Source organism: Paramacrobiotus metropolitanus, unplaced genomic scaffold, assembly GCF_019649055.1.
Source record: "Paramacrobiotus metropolitanus isolate TYO unplaced genomic scaffold, Prichtersi_v1.0 Parri_scaffold0000039, whole genome shotgun sequence".
Lineage (NCBI taxonomy): Eukaryota > Metazoa > Tardigrada > Eutardigrada > Parachela > Macrobiotidae > Paramacrobiotus > Paramacrobiotus metropolitanus.
This window is the reverse complement of record NW_026570259.1, coordinates 711,476-731,146: the sequence shown is the minus strand read 5'-3', so window position 1 is coordinate 731,146 and position 19,671 is coordinate 711,476. Positions and strand designations below refer to the sequence as shown.

Here is a 19,671-nt window from a genome sequence, read left to right as displayed (position 1 = left end):
GCAATCCCACTGATATTTACGCTTCCTTAGACGAAGTTGCAAATAGTATCCGTACCGACAATCAAGCAGTAAGGCCGTTATTTGCGCTCGATCTTCCGTGATGAGTTTGCAATGACAGCGGGATGTCAGATTGATGAGTGTAATTAAATGCAAGTACTGTCTGGGGTGTAATCAGTGGGTACAGAATTATGATAATTCCAAGCTGCGGGATATGGATTAACGAATGCAAGGCAGCACTCATTTCCGAGAACATTCGACATACCGATGATGTAAGAAACTAGCCAACGTAAACAAAACCAATCCAGCGTAATTCTGGTTTGTTTTACCGGCATTCTTATTGCGCCTTAATGAGGCTCATTTTCCTGACCAGAAGCATTTAGATCGTAAATCCCCGCGTTAAGAACATTATTCCTGTCATTTCTTAACGATCACGCCCCGGTTGTTGATTCAACAGTGCCGACAGGATTCGAGTTTCGTCAGAGGCAGACCAGAGCATATCGCCGACTCGTAGTAGTACATCTTGGTACTTTTTGTATTAATTCAAACAAACCAGAATCGGTATCGTTTTACAAATTCGCCGCCGGTGTCATTCGAATTCCGAAGATCATCCTAACGAGTGTTTAGTATCACAACGTGCCGCATTACCCTTTCCGCGTCATCTAACCCGCTCGCCTGGCTGGATCAACCAACACGCAGATATCTCGCTAATACGGAGCGCGGCATAGTTTTTGATCCTAACCCTCAACTGTCATAACCTTCCGTTGATTTCCAATGTATATGATTGACTTGAACGTTTGTGCACCGCTAAACATTTATAATCATTCCGTGAATTATCGATTTACCCCTGTTGCACCACACATCCCACAAACCGCCAAACTGTACAGACATAAACACTCCCAGTACAAGAATACACGCATTTTGTCCGCTCTTCATCAACCCCATTGCACCGGCATCACTCCACTTTTTATGACGGCTGTTCCCGTGTTTTGTACGATTACAGAGTGGTAGTTTGATCACGGATTATCGATATTTACCTTGTTAGTCAATGGGATGTAATTCTCTGTCAGGCAACGTTAGTTGAGTGATGTTTGCTGTGGAATCTTGACGTTTTGATGGGAGCTTTTCTCACTTACATCTTGCGGTTGTTATCATGTACAGCAGCATCAACGCCTCTTCGAATCGGCGCTCCGTACGCAAACGGACAACACCCAAAGCTCATTTTATCCCGGTACAGCCGGCAGGACTAGAGAACATTGAGGTTAATTTGACCCGACGGGAGAGATTTGTCAATTACTGCCGGATATTTTATCATTGTCTCCGGAGAGTGCTCTTTGGCGTTTCCGATGGTTATGGTACGCAACACAAGTCGTGTATTAAATCAAAACAGATTTGCTAAATCTGATTAATTAACTATTGACCGGCATACCACTAACTGTCGTAATTGGACGTCCAGATACGTCCAGATTTGGAAAATTCACAGGAGTGCCGTGCAGGAAGGACATTATACAGAATTTATTGTCGATTACTGACCCTACCATAGAATCTCTAGTACTTAACGAAACCTTAACAAAATGTTAATATTAACTGCAATCGATAAAAAAGGAATTCACCAGGTAGAGTAAACAGGTAACTGCATCCGCGTTCGGCGCTTTCAACACGCACATTAATCGCAAGTTTGTTCTGTGTTTATTCCTTTTATAAACTTTTGATTTTTATAAAAACGTTATGTACGCCGCCAACACGTGCGTTTCTGAGCAGTTTTGCAGTTTTATATTGTCTCCTAATTGCGATGCTTTATTAAAAACGCACGCGCAAAAATCGTTTACAAAGCTTTGGCAGTGTGCTCGCGTTTTACAGGGAGTTAAATAAACCGAGTTATTGTCTACACTGACTCTACACCACTGAATGTCTGGCGTTTGTGCAGTACAGTTACCACATCTTTCTGTTTTACATTTTCGTTAATTGACATAAAACTTGTTCGTTCTATCTGTACTGCGTCGAATGATGCGTAAGGACAATTCGAGTACAGTATATCATCATTGCATATGTGCCTGTTAATCCGCGCGCACATTTAATGAGCCTATTTATATCCCTTATGAAAATTGAGGCCAACAATGATACGATTACTATATCCAGGCGGTTTACTTTGCAGTACAGGAAAGCTTCCGGCTGTTCCATCAAGTATGATTACAGTCATTAACAGCAACTAAAGGGACAATAGCGAACCCGCTCGAAGGTCATCGATCGATGTCAATTAAAAACACCGCGATGCCTTTCAGTTATTTGCGTTTAGTAGAGCAAAGGTGGGCTTAATAAGGATCGTATTTCCTGTGCATGCACTGAATAAGTGTTTGAACCGCGTGCGGCAGCATCCCCACCAACGCTGAAATCAAAAGAGTCGAAAGCTTTTTTTATTAAAAGCTTACGATGCATAACCCAAATCTATTACACAATAATGAATCGACAGCGCTGTGTTCGCAGTGCGGTAACTTATAAAAGGGCTCACACCCTCGCTGTTCGCCCAACTTCCCACAAAGCGTAATTGCGGGTGCCGGTAGATTGTTTCCGCTAGGCCGCTGCCCCATGCAGAACCCGCATTTCAGCCGCCTGTTTGTTTAATACTCCATAGTGACCAAATTACTATTATCAGCGCCATTCATCGGTATTCAACGGCACTTGCTTGAGTATCAATAGTTCATCATATTGACTTATTGATTAGATGCGGTCACACAGCAGTTGGCGCGCGTTCAACAGCTCCAGTTTATTTTTCAATAATTTCTGGCAGTGTTCAATCAACCGTACTAATCCATACGCCTATTATCTTTCTGCCGTAACGCGCACGGTAAATACAGATTACTAAAGACATGAAATTAAACGCTGCAACGATACAATTCCATGAAAAACTGTGCTGCAATTTTTCATTGCAGTTCTGGAATTATACGCAGATACCAAAAGTTTTGGCTTAAGTCTTAATGACTCGTGCTTCGAGGATCGATGAAAAAACAAACGATTAATTGATTTAACGTAGCGTCTTAAATATAAATACTTACTAAGGCACACCCTTGTATTGTCTAGCCGCCAAAATGATCGGTTGCTTCCCGTAAGATTTACTGTTATGAAACAGCGCCGTCTGCAGTTTCTAGCAGAAAAATCCCATTATCAGTCAGGAGTTGTGAGCGGCAGTGCCCATCTCACTTGTCAACACCCGATTGGATTTCATCCGCCGCAGTATTTAACGGTTCAACCCCGGTTGCCAAAAAATTTGCAACAACAAATTACGCTGCAGTGCAGCCAGAGCGGTAGGCCTGAGAACATCGGCTAATGTAGGCCAAATCAAGCATTTCCGAGCTTAATTATCATCTGTCACATTCCAATGCCACGGCTTGCCACAATCTCCACGCAGCCTGTCAACAACTCTGCCCGTTGGTGGCTGGCTATTAATAACCCCCAAAAGAATTAACTGATGAAAGCTTATGTCTGTTTTCTTAGATGGTTCATTAGCGATCGTGTTCGCAACACCAGCGTACATCGGTGCGGCGCTGGCTTCTTGATTTATTTCTTACTTAAAGCGGGTTTGGAATGCTCTCTTAAGTGTGGCACAAAGAATGTCCTTAGCCGTGGCAGATGTGTTTGGTTGAATATAGTGAACTGGTCTACACGTTGTGTAAAGATGGCCAACAGAATTTTTGACAACGGTTTAACGGCAATAAGAACTGCTGCGGCGTTTGTTCGTAAAGCCTTTTCCGGAAGTAGCGATGAAATAGGTGACAAAGATGGCAGTGTTACCATAATTCTGTTCTGGGTTATTCTGACCAGGAAAAATTCTGTCGTATTGTTTTCAGTTATATAAATCCTAAATTTTTATAGTTATTTCTTTTGGAGGTGGCTGTGTTTTACTAATAAGAGCAATGTTCTAGATGGGGACTTCGAGGATTTTGACGTCCAAGTAATACACTACAAACCCAGTAATCTGGATGATCTCTGCCAGTTGACGCACTACTCGCGTGAAGAAATTCGTATGATCTATCGTGGTTTCAAACAAGAATGTCCGGCCGGTATTGTGGACGAAGAAAGGTTTCGGGAACTATATTGCCAGTTTTTTCCTCTCGGAGGTAATTTGTGTAGTTCAGAAATTTTTTAACAAGCATTAATTTACTGTACGTACTAACTACTGACTAAGTTCTTAGTAGTGGTTCAAACCGTAAAATACCTTTTTGTACTTTCCAATAAATGGCTTGCATGCGTACGCGTTATTAGATGCGTCACCTTATGCCAAATTCGTTTTTTCGACCTTTGACCAAGACGAAGACGGGCATGTAACCTTTGACCAATTCATTATTGGAATGTCGTTACTGGCGCGTGGCACGTTAACCCAAAAGCTGCAGTGGGTGTTCAATCTGTATGATCTCAACGGTACCGGAAAGGTCAGCCGTGCCAACATGAAGGAGATTCTGATGGCCATGCATTTGATGCTGGGATCTCATTCTCAACCGTGCATCGATGAACAATCAATCAACACTCAAATTGATCAGATATTTGCCGTATGGAAATAATTTTAATCGTATTTCTTCCGAGGGTTTTCTTAAAAACGGTTTTACATTGCAGAAGTTGGATCTTGACGCCGACGGTTCGATAACCTTTGCCGAATTCACGGAAGCGTGCCAGAATGTACGACAGTAGGACAATGTTTATGTCGCCTGCTGTCAGTAACAGACTATGTTGTCAACAATTTTCATTACAGGATCCGCAGATTGTCTCAGTTTTTGGAAAGTTTGATACTGTGATCAGCAGTTAGCACGCAACATGCTCCACAGACACCAGTCAATGGATACTTGTGAACATCAGAATCTCTCTTCGTTATTCCGTCGTTCGCACTCAGTTGTGATGAAGCCAAGCGCTCAGGGATTAGGTGCTACCTCGTCTGCTGCTGATCCTCGGATTAGTTGGATACACTAGAGCACTAGCAGTTTTTACTTTATGAGGCACGTTACACGGTTCGGATACAATGACGTTCTAATAATAATTTTAAATTCTGTTTAGACGCAGTTATGCAAGTACCGATTCTCATAACCGATATCGGCCAAATATCAAGAGTTTGTACTTTGTGCTAATTGAACACTTGCGCAACTGTCCTTCAATAATGTCTAATGAGCAAAAAATGCATTACACTTGATGGGCTTGAAACAAATATGCATCACACCGTAAATCAGCTTGTCCAGAATTTTGTTTAATTTACAATAAACTGTTTAAATAAGTTGTCGTACACACAGCTCCACTGTAAAGGACGGATCCAGGTATGAGAAGTCTTTTTGGCAAGATGCAAAAGGAATGGTGCAGTAGTGCATTTCTTGTGCAGTGGCTTTACAGAAATGTGTCGAAAACGGTGAGATTCCTTCTAATCTTTTCATCCTGTCAAAGAAAACCAAAAATTAAAATTTTACTGGTAATTCCTTTACCGGCTTTTGTTGATCGCGAGACCGGCAAACCGCAGTACATAAGGTGAGCGTGCCTTGAACCATGATCACGTACATTTATGCAAACGTTTTTGAACTCATCAAAGGTGACGATTCCATCTTGATTCAAATCCATCTTCTACGAAAACAAGATACATATTAAATCTTTCGGTATTTACATGTTATATGCCTTTGGTGTTTGAAAATCCGCAAAAATCTGTGCGAATTTTTGGTTTTTGACAAAATTGTTAATTCGTAAATTCTTCGTAGGAAAGCATTAATTTGTATAATGTCTATACTTGAAGTATACACTTGTACAGTACTGGTTTTGGTGACCACTCCGTACACACCCTTTCACACCCTTTTACTCTGTACACAACCTTTTGCACTACCTTTCATTCCGTGCACAACCTTTTTGAGCACTACCTTTTACTCCGTACACAACCACACGGCACTACTTTTATCTGCGTGCACTGCCTTATATTTTTTTAAAATTTTTGCAAAATACAGTCATTTCTGAAACTGCCGTTTTTCGTTTACCGCAGTTATTGCTGCTTATTTTACAGCATCATCGGCAGTTACAAAATCGAATTCCCGTGAGAAAATAATTCTAGGCACTCTTGTGCCGGTTTTTCTTTGTAGGATTTGGACAGTGCCGCTTTGAAGGAGTTTTCGATCCAGTTTCGTAGGTCTCTCCCTGTTTCCGAGCTTGACATAATGCAAAAGTTTTAGAGAAAATACTCCAGATTACCATAAGTAATACAGAGTATAAGTATTTTAAGTACATGCGAGTATAAATAAATATAAAAGTGTGGTAGTGCACCGAGTGAAAGGTAGGGTGGATTGGCAGTGTACCGAATGGTAGTGTCAAAGGTTGTGTACGGAGTAAAAGGGTATGAAAGGGTGTGTACGGAGTGGTCACGATTGGTTTTTGTAATGTTTATTTAATTTTGCCGCTAAACGTATCACAAGGAAATATTCTGCTATTGTACAGAGCAATGGAATAAATTTGAAAAAAAAATAAAATGGCTTACGTTACTAGCTACGTCGTAATTCGGTTGATAACCTGCTATACTCGTATGATAATCGAATCACAGTATAATAAGCTTGAGCAGATGAAAGAAGAGTCTTTCTGAAGAACGGATCCAACGACATCTTCAAACGATTTACTTTTTTTTACTATTTGCCAGAAAATATTTTCGTAACAAGAAAATACCGTATATGCGTGCGCACATTGAAGAGCACGTGCGCACGCAAACCCAAATTGTCGGCTTTTGCATTTGATTAAATGAAATATAGATATGTGGTCATGCTTGCGCAAGATGAAATACATTCTTCACTTTATTGACTTGTGCACTTCTATACCTTGACCTTGTTAAGGTATAAAAGTACCTTGAGAAGTACCTTGAGAAGTACCTTGATGTACTTCTATGCCAGTTTCCGTTTTTTGGTAGCTATCATAAAATAATAATTATAGTAAATACACATTTTCAACGTTTTCGATCGTTAACAATTTATAAAAGTTTTATTCATCACTACCAGCTGTTCTGTTTTGGATTCTGAGCTTTTATGTTCATCGTTAATCGATTATCGTTTTAACAATTAACAAGCCAGTAGTCTTTCAAGGAGCCAATGTATTATTAAAAGTTGAGACAACTTTAATATGATTCGATTGAATTTTGAGAAAAGTCTGGTAAGGCTGGTAAAGGGTTTCCTTGTTTTATTAAATTTTTAAAAGGACTTCGACAATTGTGAAAGCGAAGGGAAAAGTTTAATTAAGATGATACACGTAGATTCTTGGTTGTAAAAGCTAACGATTGTTGTAATTATTATTGTACGATTCTCATCTTTGCACCGCGGCATGAGTTCCTTAATTAATTTCATTGCAAATATTCCGTGGATAATTAATTTGAAAACCTCTTCAAAAGCTGTACCAACCTCCAAATGTTTGTGCGCGACAAATATGATCATTTACGCGACAAATGCAGTATAATGTTAATTGGCGGGACAGACGGTGGCAACAAGCACGACCAGGAATAGTCGTGCCCAGCACTGAGGGACTTATTATGTGGCTGGTCTTGCTAGAGTTGGCGGGCACGACTTTGATGTTGTAACGTTTAAACTGTCCGCTTTAAACTATACCAGCTCTGCGTGATGACCATTGGTCAGTGGGCAGGTCGGTTGTTCAATTGAATTTCAGTTGTTTATGTAATAATACGTAAAAGTGTTCCTTGTAGGATGCAATAGTGCAGGAGTTCGCACTTTTGACATGTTATGGAATGTCAAAAGGTAATCGAAAGGTAATCGAAGTAAGATGGAAAATCTTACCGTAAAAATTTTCGAGATGTGATCCTTTACGCTATTCTCATAAATTGGCGGCTCTGAATGCTTCCCCAGCAGGTCGTAAATCGATGTCCCGATCGTAAGCATCGCCTCTAAGGTCACCTGCCCATCTCCATTGACGTCATACAGATTAAAGATCCACTGCAGTTTTTCGTCTAAACTTCCGCGTGATAATACTGACATCATGACGACAAATTCCTCAAAGTTCACATTTCCATCCATATCGTGGTCCATGCATTGAAAAACTTGCTTGGCAAAGAGTGTCGCATCTGAAAATATTTACAGTGTATCATTAACTGCCAACGATGCAGTCAGGCAGCATTATGCATAATTACGAGGTATACTACTGTATTAGGTCATGGTTCAGTCGGTACGGATCGGCAAACCGCCTCAATCAAACTCTTCAAGCTTTATTATATGCCACGCTGTTTCATTGCGCCGTCATCGACTTTTTTATTTTAACCAGGTACAAGTAACCTAGTACAATTACGGCGACAGGTACCAGGTGGTCCTAGATTCTTAGACAACACTGTGAGCCAGGAAAGAAGTAATGAATATTTGCCTTCTCCATCGTAATTGGTTTTCCGATTTAGCGATTATTGAACTTTTCATGCTGTAAATATGTATGTACCTCCTAAAGGAAAAAACTGTGCATATAACTCTTTAAATTTTTCAGCAGTAACGATTCCCGTTGGGCAGTCTTGCTTGAAACTTCGGTATATAAACTGCAGTTCTTTCCGCGAAAACTTGGTGCTTTTCGTAAGGGCATCCAGACTTGTGGGCATATAACGACTAACGTGGAGATCTAAATCTTCCAAATCCGGATCTACAAAATAAAATACTTTTTTATAATCTGATATCTTTAATACGACTCTAATGGAAGCAATATTTATCGAACATTCACATGCTTTTCCTCCCCAAGCCGTGGCACGCTGCTAACATTAAGCATATGGTAACATGTAACTTACTTTTTCTAAAAGAGGACAAGCTGCTCAAAACGTTCCGAATCGACGATAACGCGTTCATGGTTACAAATTAGTGAATTTACCAAAAACTATTATTACGGCTACTTTTGACCGTTCATGAAAAAAAGTCAACGGACTGCCTAACGCCAAGAAAACGTTCACGTGAAAAACCACAATGTTACACCGTCCATATGTGGTGCAAATCTCCTCGAGTATGTTGTTGACAAATTCCAAAAGCGCAAAAACCGTATGCAAACAGTTTACGATTTAAATTGAAGGACGCGATTAAATTAGGTGCTGTGGACAAAAATCCTCCTTGTGCTACGTGAACCTGCCCTAGTACAGTGGTTTTTATACGGTGCATTTGCAAGCTCATTTGAATGGAAAAGCACTCAAAAGTCAAAATGTCGCCCTCAGCAGGGTCACGACAATTTCAGATTTTGCAGCCAGTGTGCCTTTGCGGGTGCACACATTCATATCCGGCCACACATCAGAAGACGATGGTATCGGATGCCCATTACTTCTCGCTAATCCAGTGATGTAGTCTCGCTATTGCTCCGCATTAATACTACGAAGTTAATCGCCTGGAACAACAACCTCTCAAAGTGCTTGCCGTTTCTAAACAGTAGCATAAGCGACTTTTTCTCAAATGACCACACGCCATATGTGGGCGGTTTCACGCTCCATTGCACCGCATAATCAACTCGTAGTATATATTTTTTTATTTAGGAAAGAGGGATCTGAAGAGGATGGCCGTGTCTACTGGGAAATTATATAGTAGTTGCGGTCCATTCAAACCGATGTCACATTAATCATAGCACTACTGCAAATTAAAGTGATATACCGGTATCTAACCTAGATTACAAATACGAGTATTTAGCACATATAGCGATGTAATGCGTGATTTATTCACTAGCCTGAGAACTGGTTTAAGAAATCAATGCAAATCCCAGAGCAGCGAAAGGGGAGCCGCTAAATTTTTAATGCACGCAGCACCTTGGTTGAGCTATTTGTATAATACATGCATGTTAACAATACGCAGTCTTTTTTAGTCCAAAGTCCAGACTAGTTGTGTACCAAGTTACCAACGTTATCCCGAGTTTTTGCACTACTGGCAATACAATAGCGCTAAAGCAAAAAAATGCAAAAGAAGTCAAAGAAAGTGTAGGAATTAATCTCAAGCAAGCCAAAAATCATCACAAGAAAAAATGTCAGCAACAACATTAGAAGCTGAATATTATAAAATAGAACATGCCAAAATATTTCATAAAATGTATACGTACGTAATTTATTAAACGAACTTGCTAGTAAATTAGGTTAGTTTAACCTTACCGCGGCGGTTGCTTCCACTGCCCAAAAATAAACGTCGTAATCCCCCAATCACTGCATACATTAAGCTATGCTCTGTTTTCTGTGCGGTATTGTTTCTACGGTTAGCTTGCATGGTGTCAGTTACAGTACTTGCATGGTCACTTTGGTCAGTTACCCGTAAGTTTGGCACGCGTGGAATGTCTACACAACTTTTGCAAATCAAAGTAATGGTACCTAACACTTACGTTTTTCACTCACTCAGAATTTATATTTGCCGGAAGTGGGAAATGCATCAGGCATTTATGAAAAGTCGGGCCGTGATCAATCAGTTGTGCCCAAGGCGGTACAAGCGTTCAGTCTGATACGGTTTCACCTAATCCAACCGAGAGTCAACATGTGGTGCGGAAGGAGGATGCTTGATCAAACATCCTTCCGCCGCCAGTTGCCAGTCTGATTAGTTTGTGTTCGTCATGCCATGGGATTTATTGCCGTTTTCTTGTCAACGGAAGTGCACTGTGAGCTCATCCTTTACACATAAACGAAGTATGTTATCGCGCAGTTAAATCGTTTTCTCACATTCGTACCATTAGGAACACAAGAATCCCATTTTACCGAGCACATGCCAATGTACAGTATTAATATTAACACCTCTGACCCTTTTACAGTCTTTTACAGAAACTGACCCTTTTACAGTTTCTGTTATATCTTTCCTTGTAATCCCGTTCATACATGGCGTGGGAGAGCAAATTGCAAAATTGATTGTAGTTAATTACTTACTTAATCAATCAAGACGGGTGCAGTTGTAAGCCTGCCACATGGACCACGCAGCACGTGGGGATATAATTTGGAATAAATGGAATCTGTATCCCATTGTCAACTATATTTTTGAATCCGCACGGCACAGGACCGCGCCCTATAGTTTAGCAGTTTTGTAACCAAATTGTGGAAGCAACGCAATTTCAGTCAGTGTTGTTACTGTTGACTGTTAAAAAGTACTTTTTGGCCTTACACGTTGTACACATAATCGAAGTGGTAATAACGATGGATAATTAGGCTGTCATGTAACAGAAGTATTTTTGAATATTTGCGATTACTGGTTTGCATTTACTTGTATTATTAATTTCAAATGTTGTAATCACTTCACTCTTCGGACATTATAAAGAGTATATATTATTGGCATGTATAATCGCATTGCATGCTGCATGACGTGTTCTTTCTGGAGCCTGTGCAGTCTGAAGAGCGCCGCGATTCCCAAGAACGCCTTTGCGTGTGAACGGGCACCGCAATTTAACGCTATTATCAACGAACTTGTCATACATGTCCCATAATTGCCTGTATCGATGCTATTAACCACAAGTAAAACGATGAGCCAACCGGATATCGTTCATTTTCATTGGGGATAATATTATGATTGCAAAGCGTGCTCGCATGCTACTGCACTTTCATCTTAAGCCGCTTATTGCGAGGAAGATTACTGTAAAGAGTGGAAAAAGGCACTGTATACTATTCTGGTACTTCGCCAATTACAACTGCTGTCAGTTCAAATTTTCGGTGATATTTCCACAGCAATTATTTGTTAATCACACGGATTCGTACAGCAAAATGTTATGACACTCCTGCTAACAAAAATATTCAGGTGCAGCAGACTTTACGTACATCTTTATATATAGACTCGTAATGAAGCTACACAGTACACAATAACAACACGTGATAATCGGCTGTTTTTACCATTTTGCGACTCGTAACTGAATTGCTTGCAAATACAGTCATGCGTAACTTTGCTGTATGCGTTTGATAAAATCGAAAAGTTGACTAATATCTTCACTCGCTCGTTAAAATCAAATTTGCAACCAACTGCTGTCATCGCGATAAAAAGTGCTTCTTTATATGACCTTCATACTAGAGTAGTATTCCAGTATTTGTCCCTGTTCATTGTACAGTTGGGCAATGCACAATATTTTTCATGTTTCAAATTCGGCACTACATATTAGAACCTCTACAAACGCCGCAGGAAGAAGACAGTCTTCCTGCTGGATACTCATGAATATTGCACAGGAAGAAATAATACGAAGCCATATATTATTATCCGCAATCTCCTTTTGCCTGTTAGTTCGGGATGAATATTCTGGCAAAGCTTTCCAACGCTTTGCGACTTACAACGTATATTCTGCTTGATCAATAACGATTTACCTTCATTTGCAATCCTGAATAATCTCTTAAGCTTCTCCACAACGCTATTGGACCTGATCCTCTCGGGCGCCCTCGTAACGGAATGGCGCGCTTTATTGTGGTGCTTTTCTTCCTTCCCATCATCGTATGATTCCCATCCCACAAAATCTTCCTCCATAGTTTTCAGAAATATTTACACTATGGATGCCAAACAAATCCGTCGATACAAAAGATTTGCATAAGACTCATTTAGAGCCGGGTACAGAGCGAAAATATTTTGCCGCTTGTTGCAGCCGTCCAACCCCAAATGGAATACAAGAATAGCCATCTCCATTACAATTTACTAAATGCAGCATTTATCGCCGCGTGTAGCATTTTTATATGCGACTGACAGCCAGCATGAAATTGCGAAGACCTATATACGGTTATTGTGGAGGGAGAGATTAGAAAACACAGCACTTGATTAACTTCCGCTACATTCATCCCGCATATCGCTCTACGGGAAGCACTAGTTAGCGGATGATCATACCCCAAAGGACGTGCTGGATACATGCTGGATACACATAAAATTTACATCAAGCATCAGGACTTTAACGGGGTGTAAAAATGCACATTCTGCAAATGACATTGCCGGTCTTTACGCGCCAACGCAGGCGTTAGACTTCGTTAAGCATGATGCCGTAGAAAGAACAACATAAAATCTCCATAATACATTTAGTACTTATGGACTATTTAACGTCTCTGCCCCAGAATTTGATTACCGAACAGTTTTGCCACGTACTGACGTATAGTATTTGCCATGTTATTTACTGGCTGTACTAAAGTACATACGCCATGTTTATGGAACGTATACCCAATTTTTTCAGTCACTCAATCAATTACCCATTCATGCGTTCATGTAAACTTCGGTCGTTGATTTTACATTCATACGTGCATCACACATTCATTTTGGTTCATCAAGATCGTGGCTGGCTTACCCTACAGATATTTAAAATTTTTAGGGATTAACAATAAACAATCAACAGAATTTACAAAATTCCTTACATGATTTTTCGTTTTGTTGCTAAAATTTAGAATTATGTCTCTCACAAAATTTTAGTTGTGTAATAAGGTGTCGCATTCTGGACTACCTAATATTATGTTTTTTTAAACTGCTGAAATAGCTATAGAGCTATAGAATCCGCAAAAATCAGTATTTCCGTAAAAGCGATGTTTGCCTTTGGTTAATTCAGATTTTTGCTTTATTTCAAAAGTTTCTGATAATAATTACGACTGTGAGAACAATAATGTAGTTTTAAAAATTATGTAGATCGCAGCGTGAGAAATTAAGTCAGCAGTTTTATAAGCGCTGAACAAGAATCCAGAATAAATTTTTAATAAATGTTTGCAGCCGGCTCCAAATTTGATCAAGTAAATGGCTAACGTGAGGGCACTGCAACGGCAAAACCGTTTTTATAGCCGAAACAAGCTGCAGTATCATATTTTTTACCACTCGCTGCAGCTAGCAAGGGAAGGTTTTATTAATTTTCATGGTTTAGTTTATCAAATGCAATACAGTATTATATTATCGTCAAACTTTCATTGGGATTGAAAATGATTTATATCTTTTGTGATATATTCTAGCCCCAGGCCATACATTTAATATCGTGCGCCGAAGATGCAAATTTAGCTGTCATCCAGTTTGATCGATCTCGCCTTGTTTACATAAATACAGTCTGTAAGTATAATGTGGTTGAACCTATTATATTCCATTTTTGCCACAGAAAAATAGGTTGTTATAACAGAAAAACAATATACAGTGAATCGAGACTTAAGATTTAAAGACTCATCACGATGTCATCTTCCCGTATACAAATGTAAAGGGCATTCAGTTGCGTACGCCAGTATCGATAAATCATAACGATGCGTGGATTCTGACACAGAACGTGATGAATGTGTTATGATGCATGGCTATGCATATTTGCTCGTCATATCAAGATTAGCCAGATGCGGAGGAGTCATGCCATTTTTCAAACAACGAAGCTTATAATTCAGGCGAAGCAGAAGAAAAGTCATTAAGGCAAGTGTTAGGAGGTCAATGTTTTGGCGCGCCAACCACTGTGCTTCCTTTCTAGATGTATAGACGTAGCTATAAACCGTTCATCTCGGCTATTATGCGCCTCGCGGCCCTAGCTCGCTGCTTACGAACTTTTTATGACCTTGATTCGTAAAATAGGAATAAGTCTAATTACAGCAACTTCATTTTTATAGAAGAACTGTTTGACTCAGATTGACTGTCATCCCTTATGGCCAAGAAAGCAGATTGTCCACGTTAGCTTATCTGTACTTGCTTGCCTTTGTGCGTAACGACAAGTATTTAAAGACATCATTAATATATATTGTATTTTTACTTTATCAATATTGTATCTTTACAGTAGTACTACAATATGGTGCTGCACTGCTTGCTTAAAGAAGAATATCAACTCGCCCCTCGTATAATGAAAGGAAATGAAATGTTGACGGGAGACTCCATCTTCATATTACTACGCTGTTCACGCACAGGAACAGCGTAGTTGTAGGGCATGACAGGATATTATTTCATCATCATAAAAACTTATACACGAGATTGTGAATTGTATGATTTTAACCTACTCTTACTGCTTTGTCCTGTTGTATACGTTGTATACTGATGACCAACCAAAATTAATACAGATGTGTCGTGACCTTAAAAAGATATTTTTAACCGCAAATCGGCCAGTATAAAGTACAACGTTCTGCGAGTGTTCTACCGTATTTTGTAAATAACAAACTACCCTACGTACGTAAAATAATATGTAAAGTTCAAACCACCAGCTAGCTGACAAACCTAAAGATTTTGCGCCGATTAAACAAAAAACTTGCGCGGTTTGCGTGCAGCGAAATTCAGACCGTGCAAAATTTGGAGCTCGCACTAACCAAACGAATAAGTCGAACGGTTACTGGCAACTATAATCCAAAATAACTTGGCAAAAATCTGAAAATCTTATAAGACAGGAATATTTTTGCTATGGAACTAACTCACCGTAATCATCATTGATTCCAAAAATAATTCTCCTGAGCGTTGTATATACTCTGTGCGCGTAAACCTGCAACCGGCTATGCCCAGTTTCATCAAAAGAATCCTTATCGAGCTGCATTTGTAATCTGTGTCGATGATCATTATTTCGTCGCCGTGACGGCTGATTACCAGAGGATACATTCAAACTCCCACTGTACATTTTTGTTCCGACTTATTAAAACACCAAGATAAACAAGAATGTCTACTTCTGGTTATATATTGGGCTTCTCTGAAAGGCCGTATATATACCGGCTATTTACACGTATAATCCAATTGGAAATTGTGCGAACAAATTCAATTAAGCCTGGACGCGCAACAACAGTGGCCGAGTCCCTTCGGTTCATTAGGGGATCAGTGGATGAAAGAGCGTTTAGGTCATCATCGATGTATTGCCAGCGGAAAGAGCACAGATTGCTACAGAGTCTTATTTAATTATGAGCGGAAATAGAGCTACCAGCCAATTCGCTGTCTGGACTGAATACGAAAAAACACTTTGCTCCAGCAACTATCTCTCCGCATTAGTCGCACATATACTCGTATAAACTTCGCAGCTGATTGCGTCGTCTGGCGTTGAATACTGGTGTGAGGTTAAAATCATGAGCAAATTAAATTGTCACTAGCTGAGCATGAACCCCGTTTGTGATGGAGTGATAGGACAATTTAAAAAGAACGGCCACCAGGGATTATTGGTGGATGCATACAGTTTAGCTGATCAATTATAATGGCTGTTGCGCGCGCTGTGCAAATGCAGCTTATGTGCCACTGCATACATCTACAGTATCACCGCTGTCCGCCAACTCACTACTACTGTTTTCAAGTGTGATAATCTGGATTGCATTACTTGTCATCAGCAGTGTTCGCGGCTGCATTTGATGGGGCTAAACAGTTTTTAGGCAGTGTACTCCGTTGTTTACAGAAGGGCTATGCTGTTCCAGAAAGTAGCTTCTTTGCCACTTGGGAAGAATGGATGCGCACTACCACAGTTTGAGGACGTGCGCGCGCATAATGCATAATGTAAATGTCGGATGGTTACTGGGTGTTGCTACCCGTTTTGTTTCATCTCCCCATTTCAAAAAGAGATACCAAAGTATCGCTGACGGTATCGTAGTTATGTGTTCCTGTATTTTTTGGAAATCGTGCTACTGCCTATAATCAGTAGGCCAACCCTACAACCCCCTTTCGACCAGACTTGAAGTCCCTTCGGGGTTGTCTGCTCTTGCGCTGTAATAATAATAATAATAATAAAAATAACTGGCATCTCTTTGCAAAGTTGCGGAGGAAGTAAAACAGCATTGCAATTGCAGCAGTTATTAGAGTTATAGACAAGTCGTAAGGACGTCAGTAATACATTTGCAATCGATATTTTAGTCTACCAACAACGCTTTCCCGCCCAATCTATTCACGACCATAATCACGAGAAGGGACCAGACAGGCGGCGAACGCGGCATGGTACCGTGGGCGTGGGTGACTATGTTCCGCAAATTGTACTGGCGGGTATCACCAGAAGCACCCACGCGATGCTTCAGATTTGTACATGGTGTACACACACTGACGTTGCTCATGAGCTGGTAAGCAGCATATTTACGATAAGATCGATAGTTTCATGGAGAACGTATATGTACACTATTCTAACAGAAATTACATCTGTGAAGAGCGAAAACCATTAGTATTAAATAATGAATAATAATAATAATAATGAAGGGCATAGTATTAAAGGATAACTGAAACAATTTTCTGTGTGTTCAGACTGTAAGGGCACAATTTTACTTCGTCACGATTTTTGTTATCACGAACTTGAATCTAAATTTAGTTAATAAGAGTGAGCTCATCGTCAGCCATGCAGATATTGGGATAGTTAGATGTGGCATTTTGTGTCGTCACAGACGGTGTAAACTATAAAGTTTATTAACGGTTTATTATTATTAACGGAGCGATGCTGGCCAATGCGTTCACAAATCTGTACATAATGAGAAGAGTTACAGTGTTACATACAGGTATTTCCCGTACATGTGCGCATATGCATATGCACGCAGTGAAAATTATTGGTAAAAAACTACAACTGCTTAATTAAAAGAGAAGTATCCCATTTTATACTGCCAACATGGTCATTCTGAAATTTGCAAAAGGAAGGGAATTTTTGCGCGCGATTGGATACAAAACGAGCCCTTTGCCCAGATAAAGTGCATTTCCGCAATTCTGGCTGTGGTATGATCCACTGACCCTTGTCACCTGTTTATTTACCTATCTTTAGGTGTCTAGCATGTAGAAACCATACACAAGATACGAAAAACTTTTCGTTCAATCCAAAAATGAACACACACGGCGTCTCAGATTACCCAGCGGGATAAATCAATGGAATACAGTGTTTAAAACTATAGAGAGTTACGAGTATAATATTATATCATAGAAAATTGTGCACGCGACTACTGTATACTGATGTACACTATCGTACTTTTTCTGCGCTTACGCCAAACGCGATACGGTTTAAACATGGCCAAATGTGCTTTTAACTTGTATACGAACCGCTAATCGATACACTGTACCCTAACAGGTGAAAAAAGAGACTTCACACAAAACTACAAATAAATTTTGCATTACTGATTACCGGTAAATAAAATATTTAAAGGAAACGTCTTGATGGCCTAATCAAAAGCCTGCGCGCCCTAAATACAAAGTAGTAAAACAATACTGCAGTACGAAAACTGTTAGTAAGTCGAAGCGCGTACCTGGAGCAGCCTGAAAGCTGGGCCAGACTCTCCGTAACACCTGGACACTGTACCGCCGAAATTTGGAAAAGCTCATTTCAAAACAAATAATAGATCATCTTCATGCCAGCATAAACATTAATTTATGACTGAATCTATACTGTCACTGTCGCGTAATGATAATGCTCATTAACATTGCAAACAAACCACTAAACCATACATCATCGAGTGTATTTAAAGCGGAGGTCTACTTTGCGCCTGAAAATGTCATACAACCACCACTCTTCCTAATAAACTCATTTCCCATCAGCGGCTGCGCTTTCTCAAAACTCAAGCTCGCCGGATGCATATTTTGGAATCCAATTAAAAGGGCCCACTGCATGTGAAATGGAGTATGTCGTCCTGATAATTCTTTTTTAATTTTTTCATCCGCACCAGTCCGTTCAAATATGATTTGGCATGCCATGTGTAGTCTTTTTATCAAACCGTTCCACTTGGCCGTTCCACAATTGCTGCGCCATCTTTACCACACTGGATCGTTTTATCAATTCACTTGCATGCTAATTTTACCGTTTGTATTTAACATTACAAGTGACTCCCGCTTTGAAGATGGGAATTACAATAAACAATGTCAGTTTTTATGTTTGTCAGTTTTTGCTGCTTTTAAAAACAGTGAATTACAGACTAGCGGTACAGGAGTGTTGTCATATTTATACACGTGTTATATCTGCTTAAGTCTGGTGTATTGGTCAGTAGGTTGCTGATGCCAATCACTCGAACACTTTAATTAATTTTCATTGCTGAATATGTGCAAGTACTTACGAGTATTATTCACAGTCACACGGCAATACGTACATAGATATTTATGTTATTATATTTGGTATAATGCTTACCACTCTTACGCAACAAGTCCCAACGTCATTTTTTTTTAAATATTTTCTATTTTTGCAGTTTTTCAGTGAATGCGTCATGCATACGAAGTACCGACACAAAAACTTATATGTACGTACCTTTCAAGGCTATCCACATGTAGTACCTCTACGAAACAGTGATGTTATTGTCTTACCCTTTGGCGCCACGGCATCAATAAACCAATCCAATAAGAAGCAGTGACAATGCCCAAACCAGGGGATTTTAATGTACGTCACTGTATTGATTTTTTGCTTCTTCGGTGACGTCTGCACATTAGGTAACGGAATGCGTTTCTTAATTCCAAGCATTTTTGCTCCGTGGCCAAAACAAAAATTGTCCTGATTCCCGTTAGAATATTTGCCAAACCGGAACGGTAGGATATGGCATATGCATCGATCATAACACTGTATGACACGAACTGACCAGGCTGTAAGGGTTAAACATGCGGTTCGACATGTTACACAAAAATGGCACACAGTATAATGTGGCTCACTGGGTAGCGGACATTGTTAGCGAGCATAGTGGTGGCTCATTTTGGAGTACCTTCGATGGGTATTTAATGCGCAGCACTTCATGCTCATCTGATTGTGCTGCGCTCTTTCTCGTGTTCAATGGGAATGTTCGTGTCTGTTTGGATGATAATTGATTTTTTTATGGATTTTTCTAATGTAAACTAATGGTTCGAGAGTTTCAAGTGAAAAGTCATTGTTTCAACGATTTGACGCATAAAAGCATGT

At 39.9% G+C, this 19,671-nt stretch overlaps 2 protein-coding genes across 9 annotated transcripts; one reads left to right on the top strand and one right to left on the bottom strand.

Annotated features, from left to right (window-relative positions):
• Positions 1-193: 193 nt before the first annotated feature.
• Positions 194-5,243, top strand: LOC129590178 (hippocalcin-like protein 4). Of its 2 annotated transcripts, none has more exons than XM_055485245.1 (5): positions 194-1,352; positions 3,918-4,112; positions 4,258-4,541; positions 4,606-4,668; positions 4,742-5,242. In XM_055485245.1, exons 1-5 carry the CDS (start codon positions 1,151-1,153, stop codon positions 4,793-4,795), a joined length of 798 nt encoding a protein of 265 aa, XP_055341220.1. In that variant the 5' UTR covers positions 194-1,150; the 3' UTR covers positions 4,796-5,242. The 2 variants fall into 2 exon arrangements, with proteins under 2 accessions (XP_055341220.1, XP_055341221.1); XM_055485246.1 differs by lacking the exon at positions 194-1,352 and adding an exon at positions 3,478-3,764 and having other exon boundaries at positions 4,742-5,243.
• Positions 4,629-18,268, bottom strand: LOC129590180 (calsenilin-like). 7 transcript variants are annotated; one of them, XM_055485254.1, is made up of 6 exons: positions 10,248-10,268; positions 10,094-10,144; positions 8,428-8,622; positions 7,782-8,065; positions 5,530-5,592; positions 4,629-5,409 (listed from the first exon to the last, which is right to left on the bottom strand). In XM_055485254.1, the coding sequence occupies exons 3-6, from the start codon at positions 8,579-8,581 to the stop codon at positions 5,362-5,364; spliced, it is 549 nt and encodes a 182-aa protein (XP_055341229.1). In that variant the 5' UTR covers positions 8,582-8,622; positions 10,094-10,144; positions 10,248-10,268; the 3' UTR covers positions 4,629-5,361. The 7 variants fall into 7 exon arrangements, with proteins under 7 accessions (XP_055341229.1, XP_055341225.1, XP_055341222.1 ...); XM_055485250.1 differs by lacking the exons at positions 10,094-10,144; positions 10,248-10,268 and adding an exon at positions 18,044-18,268; XM_055485247.1 differs by lacking the exons at positions 10,094-10,144; positions 10,248-10,268 and adding an exon at positions 15,282-15,899.
• Positions 18,269-19,671: the final 1,403 nt, after the last annotated feature.